General features: G+C 65.4%; 2 protein-coding genes across 4 annotated transcripts; both read left to right on the top strand.

Annotated features, from left to right (window-relative positions):
• CHLRE_15g637750v5 (uncharacterized protein) lies at positions 1-3,586 on the top strand. 3 transcript variants are annotated; one of them, XM_043070568.1, is made up of 2 exons: positions 1-2,254; positions 2,837-3,586. In XM_043070568.1, the coding sequence occupies exons 1-2, from the start codon at positions 176-178 to the stop codon at positions 2,969-2,971; spliced, it is 2,214 nt and encodes a 737-aa protein (XP_042916432.1). In that variant the 5' UTR covers positions 1-175; the 3' UTR covers positions 2,972-3,586. The 3 variants fall into 3 exon arrangements, with proteins under 3 accessions (XP_042916432.1, XP_042916433.1, XP_042916434.1); XM_043070569.1 differs by having other exon boundaries at positions 2,837-3,202; XM_043070570.1 differs by having other exon boundaries at positions 1-3,202.
• Positions 3,587-3,620: 34 nt separating this feature from the next.
• CHLRE_15g637700v5 (uncharacterized protein) lies at positions 3,621-10,036 on the top strand. Its single transcript, XM_043070567.1, has 8 exons — positions 3,621-3,857; positions 4,232-4,540; positions 5,162-5,245; positions 5,491-5,552; positions 6,090-6,207; positions 6,869-7,000; positions 7,341-8,832; positions 9,118-10,036. Exons 1-7 carry the CDS (start codon positions 3,825-3,827, stop codon positions 8,358-8,360), a joined length of 1,758 nt encoding a protein of 585 aa, XP_042916431.1. The 5' UTR covers positions 3,621-3,824; the 3' UTR covers positions 8,361-8,832; positions 9,118-10,036.

Below are 10,036 nucleotides of genomic sequence, written 5' to 3'. Positions count from 1 at the left end.
CATTCTTTTCTGTGCATCAGTGCAGCAAACAACCCCACCCTAGGCTTTAGGCATTCATATATGATACACGATATAGCTGCATGCAGTAGATAGTTGACGCGGCCTGTCGCACCTGGAACATTTGCATGCGGAGCCGAAGTCCCTAAAGTCAGCGCACCGCCAAACCCGAATACACATGCAGACTGGACTCATCGCTGAACCTCTTCCATGCGGAGAAGGTAGCAGCGCGGCACGCGTGTGGGCCATCGATGCTCTCGCGGAGCACATCACAGCGCGCGCCTGCCCCAACGTCGCGTATTGCCTTCGCCTGCTGGACCGCCGGTGCGCGACGCTGCTGCGTCGGTATGACGTCCTTCACCTGTCGCGCCCCGTCCCGCCCTCCATCTTCAAGGCGCACTGGGCCCGGCCCGGCGCCATGTCGCACCTGACGTTCTCGCAGCGTCGCGAGTTTGCGACCCTGGTCGCGGGGTCGGGCGTTCTGGAGAACGTCAAGCTCGCTGCCATGTTGGCAGGCTGCGTGCTGGGATGCGAGCCGGTCGCGGCCGCAGCGGCCGGCGGGCATCTGGATGTCATCCAGTATCTCACGGGCCCCGAGTGTGGGTGCCCGCTGCTGCCCAGCTCGTTCGGCAATGACGTTGTGGCCGATCCCGCAAGAGCGCCGCTGGCGGCGGCCGCCGCCGCCGGCGATCACCGCACCTGCGAGTGGCTCATCCTCAACGGTGCCGCCAGCCTCGACGGCGCGCCGCCGCCTGGTTTGCCACTACTACTTGGCGACGCCGCCGCCTACGGCGGGTACGGCACAGCCGGCGGAAGCAGCAGCAGCGCCGGCAGCGGCGGTCCCGGCGCCGGCGGCGGCGGTCCCGGCGCCGTCGAGGCGGCAGCTCCGCTGGCGGCACCTGCATCGGTGACGGCGGCGGCGGGAGCGGCGGCGGAAGGCCTGCCGCCGCCGCCGCTGCTCAACACGATTCTGTTGGGCGCGGCGGAGGCGGCGGCGCGGGCTGGACATGTGGGTCGGGACAACAGCTGTGCCTCCGGCGTCGACCTGACCACGTGGCTGATGTCGCTCCGCCACGGCCCACCGCTGCCGCCGCCGCCGCCGCCGCCGCCGCGGCCGTGGCCCACTCCCACTCCCGCACCTCCGCCTCAGCCCACTTCAGCATCCGACGCGCCTGCGAGGCCAGCGACCACAACCGCAACCGCAACACCGGCAGCAGCACAGCAGACGCAGGGCCGGCCGCCGCCGCTGGCCATTGCTCAGCCGCCCGACGCCGCCACCGCTGCCGCCGGCTGCACAAACCCAACCGCCACAAACCAGCGCCTGGCTTTTGAACGGCTGGGCCTGCAACAGCTCCTGCTGCTGCCGCGGTCGCTTGTCGCCCTTGCAGCGTGGAGGAGCCCGCCCGAGGTTGACGCAGCGCCCGACGTCGGGGCCGACGGCGCCCGGCTGCTGACGTGGACGGCCGCCGCGCCCTCCGTCAGCCTGGCGGCGCTGCAGCGGCTGCATGAGGAGCGCATGGCGGCGTGGCGGCAGGCGGCGGCGGCGAGGCAGCGCGCCGCCGCCGCCGCCGCCGCTGCCACCGTCTCCGCCGCCGCCGCCGCCACCGCGGTCACGTCGGTGGCGGCGGCGGATGCGGATGCAGTGGATGCGGAAGCAGTGGGTGCGGATGCGGCGGCGGATGCGCAGGCGGAGGCGGTTGCGAAGGCAGTGGATGCGGATGAGGCGGCAGTGGTGGCACGGGCGTTGTGGCCGCGGGCCTTGGGGGTGGCGGTCGCAGACAGGCAGGGACGCGGCGCGGTGCCGGACGCGGCGGCGGCGCTGGAGGCGGCGGTGTGTGGTGCGCCGAGTCCGCACTGGCGAGCCAAGGCGGAGTGGCTTGAGGAGCTAGCTGTGGCGGAGGCGGCGGCGGAGGCGGCGGGGAAGGATGGGGAGGAGAAGGATGGGGAGGAGAAGGATGGAGAGGGGGAGGAGGAGGAGGCCGCGGTCTTGTTTTCGGAGGCCAACGCCGGTCTCGCGGCTTTGGTTCGCAAGCTGCAGGTTGAGGTGCAGCAGCAGCGGCGGCAGCAGCAGCAACAGCAACAGCAGCAGCAACAGCAGCAGCAGCAACAGCAGCAGCAACAGCAGCTGGGGGCGAGGCGGCGGGAGGCGGCGTTGGCACGTGTGCGGGGCCGGGTGAAGCTGGCGGCGGCGGCGGCGCTGCCGGACGCGATGGCGGCGGAGCGGCTGGCGTGGTGGCTCGACCGGGGTGGCGAGCTGGTGAGTGGTTGCGGTTTTGGGGGGTTTGTAGATGCCAGCCAAAACTAAACCGAACCCAATGTAAAAGAGCAGGGGGGATTGTAAGGGGGAGGGCGGGGTGTGGGCGGGAAGGGGCGCGACAGGGCAAGGGGCGCGCACTTGTGGGCACACATACAGTGTTTGGCACGCATCATCAGCATTTGGAAATAGAAATAGAAATAGAGACACCCTGCCGTAGGCAAGTGGTGTGAATTAAGGGAGTGGGGGGAGATGAGGAGGTGGGCCAGGCCCGCCTCCTGTACGCCCCCACTACCGAGCATGTGAAGGCGGGCGTGCAGGCCAGGCCTGCATCCCGCCAGGATGTTACGTCCCGCCCGGGTCGCCAGGTGGCAGTCCCCGTTCGAGACGCCGTCTGGTCAAGACAATGTGGTTGAGGGTGGCGACTGCGTGGTCGTGTAGGGTGTCGCAGCACTGCCTGGCTTTGTGGGAAGTGACGCCCAGGGAGGTGAGGAGGGGATGGAGGTCCTTGCGGATTGTGCCTGCAAATCCGAGGCTGATTGCGCTCTGCGGGGTGTATTGCACTTTCCATCCCGCTTCCCGCAGGTCGGCTGCAAGTGCCTGGTGCTGTTGTGCTTTTTCGTGTTGCTTGGCGGCGTGGTTCGTGTCGGCGGTGTATCCTGCTTCGATGATGTGGATGGTGTCGCGTTCGCTGGGAAACACGACAAAGTCTGGGTTTAGGGCTGCGGCGAGGGAGATGGAAGGGATTAGTAGGATGTCGGGGCGGTAATGTAGGTGGCGTCCTGCTGGTTTGCCCTCCTGGTCGGGGAGCAGCCACGGCGGCAGGCGGTTGTCAGCCGCGTAGTCTGGCAGATCGGCTTTAGACGTGGCGTCCATTACCATGTAGCAGCCGCCGCAGTCACCACGGGAGATGGCTCGTGCGATGGTCTGGACTGCAATGTTGTGTCGTTTTATGTACATTGCACGGAGTTGGGGGTTGTGGCAGCCTCCCAGTATATGGCCACCGGAGTCGGGTCCGCGACAGAGTGGGCATGGGGCGGGGGTATCGGGGCCAGCGCGGGGGGCTCGGCGGCCTGTGACTGTGCGGCCGAAACGGGCCGCGAGTTTATTGTTCCACAGCTGCCCGTACAGATAGTCCATGCAGCGTTTGGCCTTGCGGTGCCGGCCTGATTGCAGGTTCATGGTTCGGGTGCTGGATTTGATATCCAGGTCTGGGATGGCGTTGGCAACGAAGCCAGTGTAGAGGGTTTCGCGGGTGTGGCCTTGAGCGATGTGCGGGGCCGCGAGCGTGGCGATGCCGCGGTTGAGGTCATGCGCGTAGTGCCCTTCGTTCTTCTCTCGTGGCACCCCTTCCACAGTCGGTTTCATAGTTTTACGTATCCAGTAGTATTGGCTACGCGGGTCGTTATCGGATTCCTCGACCAGCCACTCGGCCCCGGGCATCTGTTCTCCCTTGGCGGTTTTCACCGCCGCCTGATCTGCGAGTTCATTGTGCGCAATCCCTGAATGTGCTTTGACCTTGAGGAGATTAGTCCGGCGGCCGGCGTGGGAGCGGCGTTTCAGGAGCGCGAGGATGTTATCCAGCAGCGCTTTGTGTTTGCTGAAGGTGAGGAGGGGTTTGTAGATGCCAGCCAAAACTAAACCGAACCCAATGTAAAAGAGCAGGGGGGATTGTAAGGGGGAGGGCGGGGTGTGGGCGGGAAGGGGCGCGACAGGGCAAGGGGCGCGCACTTGTGGGCACACATACAGTGTTTGGCACGCATCATCAGCATTTGGCTCCCGTTGGCCCCGTGTCCGCGCACGCATGCATGCACGTGCTCCCTCCCCACTTGACGATGCCGTTGATCATTGCTGCTTCCGCTGCAACAAACCGCGCCCCATCTCCATCCGCTATCCCCTTGCCCGCACCCCCCCAGCCCGCACCCCACCTCAACCCGCAGCTCATCCATCACCACCCAACCCATTATCACCCCACCCCAGGGCCCGGAGGCGACGGAGGCGGCGGCGCAGCGCGGCAACATCGGCGTACTGCGAATGCTGCTGGCCCGCCGGGATGCCGCCGCCGCCGCCGCCGCCGCCGCATACCTCTCTGCCGGCGGCGGCGCCGGCGGCGCCGGCGCAGCTGCCGCAGCGGCGGTGGGAGGCACAGTGAATGAGGCGGCGGCGGCAGCAGCGGCGGCGGCGGAGGGCCGCAGGAAGGCATCACTACGTTTTGGGTTGCGGGATCACTGGGGCTACGGCGGGCCTGTGAGCGGCGTCATCGCGGGGGGACACTTGGAGGTGCTCAAGGTGCGTGGGGGCTGTGTGTGTGTGTGTGCATGTGTGTGTGTGTGTGTGTGTGTGTGTGTGTGTGTGTGTGTGTGTGTGTGTGTGTGTGTGTGTGTGTGTGTGTGTGTGTGTGTGTGTGTGTGTGTGTGTGTGTGTGTGTGTGTGTGTGTGTGTGTGTGTGTGTGTGTGTGTGTGTGTGTGTGTGTGTGTGTGTGTGTGTGTGTGTGTGTGTGTGTGTGTGTGTGTGTGGCTGTGGCTGTGGCTGTGGCTGTGTGGCTGTGTGTGTTGCGTGGACCATGTGCGGCGGGCGTCTGTGAGGGAAAGTGGGCATGTTAGAACTCATAAGGTTTGTACGGTAAGCGTAATGGCTGTTTTGAGGGGTGGGGTTATTTCTGGACCATGCAGCTAAGGCACACGCACCACGTTGTGCTTTCCTAGTAACACACCCGCATGCAAGCCTTAACTCCACCCCCTTCGTTCCCCACATGAACGGCTACCCCCCCCCCCCTGCATCCTGTTCGCTCTTCCAAACATCCTTGCCCCCCCCACTACACACGCCACTACACCTTCACTTATTAAATCATCAGAATGTAACCCCGCCCCCCACCCCACCCCGGAACTCCCTGCCTCCACGCACGGCAGCTGATGCACGCCAACGGCTGCACCTTCGACGTCAAGAGCTCGGGTCACGCCGCCATTCGGGCGGGGAACTTGGAAATACTGCAGGTGAGTTAGTTTCACAACCACCGTTTCCCCCCCTAGCCTCCCGCTCCCCCCCCCCCGCTCCCACCCCTCGCTCCCACCTCTCGCTCCCACCTCCCTTCCCCCCCCCCTGCCCTCGCACATGCGGCTGCACTTACTCATTGCAGCGCGCCTGTTTCCTTACGGGATTGGTTCAAAGTTAACCACCTCTTTCACCCGCCTATTCCGCTCCTGCCCCCCTCCGCCCCCCCCCTCACTGCTGACTGCAGTGGCTCACCAACACGTTCGCCAACGCCCGCACCTTTGACCGACACTGTTACATCATACACAGGTGGGCGGGTGGGGGTGGGGGCAAGGGTGGGGGGTTGCGTGCCCGAGCCCAACGAAATACGGTTCCGACAGTCAGACGGAATTGTCGCCCAACCTAGAAATGCGGTGCGAGCTCCACGTACAAGCTTCAGTGGTGCTGCAAATCCTTAGTAGCACCCCAACACCTTCCTTTTGCCTTTGCCATATACCCTCCCCATCTCTTCCCCTCAAGTCCGTCCCCCGCCTGCTCCACCCATCACCCATCCACCCCACCCATCCACCCACCCCGCCCCGTTCCTAGGCGTGCAAATACGGAATCGTCGCCCTCTCCATTCTCATCTTTCATGGACAGCTAACTCTCGCCCCTTAACCCCCAACACTCCTCTCCCCCTCCCCCCATCACGCACACACACACACACACACACACATCCTTCTCACCTCCTCCCTCCCCATCCACCCCTCTCTCCCCCCCCTCCACTCCTCCCCCTCCCCCACCCCATCCACTCCTCCCCCTCCCCCTCCTCCTCCCCCTCCCCCCCTGCCCCCTGCTCCTGATCAGGCACTCCCCCATGGACCACCACGATGCCCCAGCCAGCCAGCTGGACTTTGTGGGGGAGGGCCTGATCGGGACCGCCGCCGCCGCGCCCCGAGCCGTCCAGGTCCTAAACTGGCTCCAGGTGGGTGCGGCGCCTCAGGGCACGGCGCCTCAGGACACGGCCGCAGGGGGGGGGGAGTGTAGTTTTCTGGTTATGGATAGCAGGATATGGTATTGGTTACGGTTACGGTCATTGGGCCGGATACCGCTCCAGGGGCGGATACTCTCCAGCATAGTGAGGGAGAGCCCTAGATTGCATTGGTTGATTGCAAGAGGGATCTGCTGACGTAGTTCACCAGCCTGTGACGTGTGGATGGGCGGCAGTGGGGCGGGAAGGGGTGAGGCGGAGTGGAGTGGGAAGGCAGTGGGCGGTAGTGGGGAAGGCCGAATGCCCGAGTGCGTGTGGGCATTGTGGTGGGGCGAGAAGGGCTGGGGCGGGGCCGGGTGTGGGGCTGGCCGGCTGGGTGTGCGGCTGGCCGGCTGGGTGTGGGGCTGGGTGTGTCGCACCAACCCGTCGCTCACATCGCGCTCTCGCTCCCGCCGCTCACATACGTACACACACACGCATTGGGATGATGTGTGGGTGTGTTTGGGGTGGGGGTAGCCATTCATACCAGCCAACGTTTTGTAAGAAACAAGTGGTGGGGTGGGTTGTAGGTACCGTACCAGCCCAAGCTGGGAATGAGTGTCAACCCCCAAATAAAGTCTCCTCCCTTCCCCTTTGACTACCGTAACCGACACAGGCGCACGGCGTGGCGGACTCGCGCGTGTGGGGCAAGTACAGCCTGCAGGGTGCCGTACAGGGCGGCGGCTCGGTGGCGGGCGTGCTGTGGCTCACCCGCCGGGGGTGCCCCGACTGGGACCTGTCGGAGCTGGTGGGTGCCAGAGCGTGTGTGTGTTTTATGTGTGTGTGTGTGTGTGTGTCTGTGTGGGCGGGGGCTTGGGGGGTGGGGTGGGGGCGTGGGATGGGGTGGGTTGGGGTGGGATGGGGAGTTAGGTGCGGGTGGGGGGATTGGGGTTTCCGGCGTGGGACCTGTTTGACGTGGTGGGTGAGAGCGTGTATGTACGTGTGTGTGGGTGAGAAACAGATCGTGTGCGCCACCCACCCACCCACCCACCCACCCAACGTCCGCACTCGTCCCACCCACCCACCCACCCACCCACCCACCCTCCCCTCCCCACCCGTCCCACCCACCCACGCCACAACGGACACAGGACGCAACCGAGATGTACTGCGGCGCAGCACGCCACGGCGACATCGGCATGTTGCGCCTGCTGTGCCGCGTGCTGCGCCTGCCGTACGACCTCGTCCGCTGCAACTCCTGGGGAACACCGCTACAACCGTTGTTCGTACAGGCGGTCCAGAAGGGCGCGGAGCTGCGGTCGTTAAAGTGGTTGGCGGGTTGCGGCGCCGCGGAGGGCCGTTGGCAGGCGGCGGTTGACGCGGCGGTTGAGACGGCGCGCAGCTGGGCGGGAACCTGGGGGAAGGTGGCGGAAGGTGGCGCGGACACGAATCACGGTTACCAGCGGCGGCCTTACGAAGGATTACTAAGCGCCTGTCGGAAGGGTCTGGCGACGGCGGAGGCACTGCGCTGGCTGCTGGAGAGGGGGGAGCAGGCGGCAGCAGCGGCGGCGGCGGCGGCGGCGGCGGTGGCGGTGGCGGCGGCGGAGGCGGCGGTGGGCGCGATGGGTGCCCGGTCTGAGCTGCCTGCAGCGACGGCAGTGGCGGCAGCGGCGGCGACGGTTGTGGCGGCGGCGGCTACGGCGGCTACGGCGGCTACGGCGGCTGCGAATGAGGCTCCTGAGAACGGAGGCCGAAGCAGTCCTGTTGGCGGCGGCGGCAGCGGCGGCGTCGGCGGCGGCGTCGGCAGCGGCGGTGGATGCAGCAGCCGGCGTGGGTGGCAGGTGGCGGTGCGTCGCAGCCTGTTTAGCATGGGCAGCGGCGGCAGGGACGGCGGCAGCGGTGGTGGCGGTGGCGGCGGCTATGGCGGCGGCGGCGCTGAGGGCGGGGGTAGCGTCGGTTTGCCCGCACCGGCTGAGGCCGCGCCGACTGCTGCTGGCGGCGGCGCCGTCACCACCGCCGCCAACAGCAACAAGAGAAGCGTCAACTGCGCTGCGATGGGCACGGCAATCGAGGGCACGGAAGGCACAGTGGCGGCGGCGGAAACAGCTGCGGCGGACGCGGCGGCTGTGGTGGGTTTAGGTTGGGTCATTTGGGAGCTGCCGGAAGCGTAGGAGGACGTTGGGGAGGAGGGGGTGCCAGCAGGGGTCGGGAAATGTCAGCCGCGGCCGCCGGCGAAGCCGCCGCCCGGCACATCAGGCCGGGCAGGACAAGGCGGCATGCAGTAGCAGCGAGCGGCAGCGGCGGCTGTAGCAGTAGCAGCAGCAAAGGGGCAACGAGCGGCGTCAGCAGTGACAGCATGCAGCCATGCCAGTAGCATGCAGCAGTGGCGGGGGCAGCAGCGGCAGGGTTGGCAACGACCGAAGCGGTGGCGGTAGGGGGGTGGTGGGATTGAGCGTGGCAGCCAGCCTAGCCAGGCTGCTGGGGAGAGGGCGAAAGAGCGAGGGGGGCGGCCGCGCGGGGCGGAGGACGCAGGGCAGGGGTATCTTGTTTTTAGGCCAATTAATGTCTGGAGACATTAAGATAGGAGCCCTGACGCAGGGGTGGCGGCTGTGTCTCAGGTGCTGAAAGCGGTAGCGGCGGCAGGTGTGTAGGGGGCCACCGTACAAACTGTTTGTTTTGAGAGGACACGGTAGCTATGATAGCTATAGGCGGCCTGGATTCCACCGTAAATGAATTTAAGAATTCGACATTGTGCGGATGGAACGAATGAAGTGCCGCCGCGTGGTAACAAAGATGCCATGCAATAAAGACAGAGGCCCGGGAAGGCTCATCCCCAAGATGCCGCCCGGCGGCAGCTCGCTTTCCGACGCACACGGGGTGCAATATCTCCGGGCCCCACACGGCCCCGCCGGCCCCCGGCCCACACAGCCGCCGCAGCCTGCGCTGTCCAGGTCAATTGAACTAGACATGCTCTTTCGCAGCAGCTCTGGTCTCAGAACTTTGAAGGCAATGTGGAGCAGCGTGGAGCGACACGCACGAATGGCACAGCGCGCGGCGGTTGGATAGGAGTCGTGGGAGCTTTCCCCACAGCCCCCAAACAAAGCGTTCTTGAAGTATCCTCGAACAATATTGCTAGTTTGAACCCACGACGCATTTCAGCGAGGCTCTCGCGGAAGACAGGTAGGGTGGACACGTGCGCATCAAGTAAGTCGAGCTCGCCGTTGCCCAGAGCAGCCCAAACGGCTCAGCACCCCTTGATGAATAGCCGAACTGAAATCGACATAGGAGCTAGAAGGAATACTTGCGACAACAGCAGCGTGGGATGGAGAGCTCTGTGCTGGGCTGCTGCGTACCTAGGCCTGACGTCTGTTGACCAGCCTACTTCGTGCGTGCTGTCAGTGTAAACATTTGTGCTGTTATATAATTGATGGCCACAACACCGCTGTGGCTTTGCTAGACAGGCTGTGCGTGGCGCGGGTCCAAGTGCCGCCGGCGACTAACTTGAGGGACCGCGGGCTTCCCTGACTGACTTTGAGCCCGGGCACTACTCCCGCCCGCTTCGCATGATGTGGGTACTTAGGCCCCAAAGGGGGTCTGCATCGCAAAGAGGACGCCAGCCGTCGTTTCTCGTGGGATGTCTGCCTGGCTGCTGGCGAAGTCTACAGAGGGCAAGCTAAGCTCGTGGCCGATGCAGTCTTGATTGGTGGGCTGTTTGGCTCCGGCATGGCCGTTGAGCTCCTGCCTTGCCGTTGAGCTCTGGCCCCTTGCCAGCGGCAGTTTGGCTCCTGTTGTGCAGTCCAACCGAGCTCAAGGCAATCGAAGCAACATGCTGCCGACTCGATCGCTC

The sequence above is a fragment of the Chlamydomonas reinhardtii genome, chromosome 15, assembly GCF_000002595.2.
Source record: "Chlamydomonas reinhardtii strain CC-503 cw92 mt+ chromosome 15, whole genome shotgun sequence".
In the NCBI taxonomy this organism is placed as follows: Eukaryota; Viridiplantae; Chlorophyta; class Chlorophyceae; order Chlamydomonadales; family Chlamydomonadaceae; genus Chlamydomonas; species Chlamydomonas reinhardtii.
Note: the sequence above shows the minus strand (reverse complement) of the source record. Positions and strands in the feature narration are given on the sequence as shown.

Excerpts from the sequence above, each read along its gene's own strand:
- CHLRE_15g637750v5 (XM_043070568.1), top strand. The coding sequence starts at position 176 with ATGCAGACTGGACTCATCGCTGAACCTCTTCCATGCGGAGAAGGTAGC. Across the intron at positions 2,255-2,836 it reads TCGACCGGGGTGGCGAGCTG|GTCGGCTGCAAGTGCCTGGT; the intron begins GTGAGTGGTTGC and ends CGCTTCCCGCAG.
- CHLRE_15g637700v5 (XM_043070567.1), top strand. The coding sequence starts at position 3,825 with ATGTTATCCAGCAGCGCTTTGTGTTTGCTGAAG. Across the intron at positions 4,541-5,161 it reads GACACTTGGAGGTGCTCAAG|CTGATGCACGCCAACGGCTG; the intron begins GTGCGTGGGGGC and ends CACGCACGGCAG. Across the intron at positions 5,246-5,490 it reads GGAACTTGGAAATACTGCAG|TGGCTCACCAACACGTTCGC; the intron begins GTGAGTTAGTTT and ends TGCTGACTGCAG.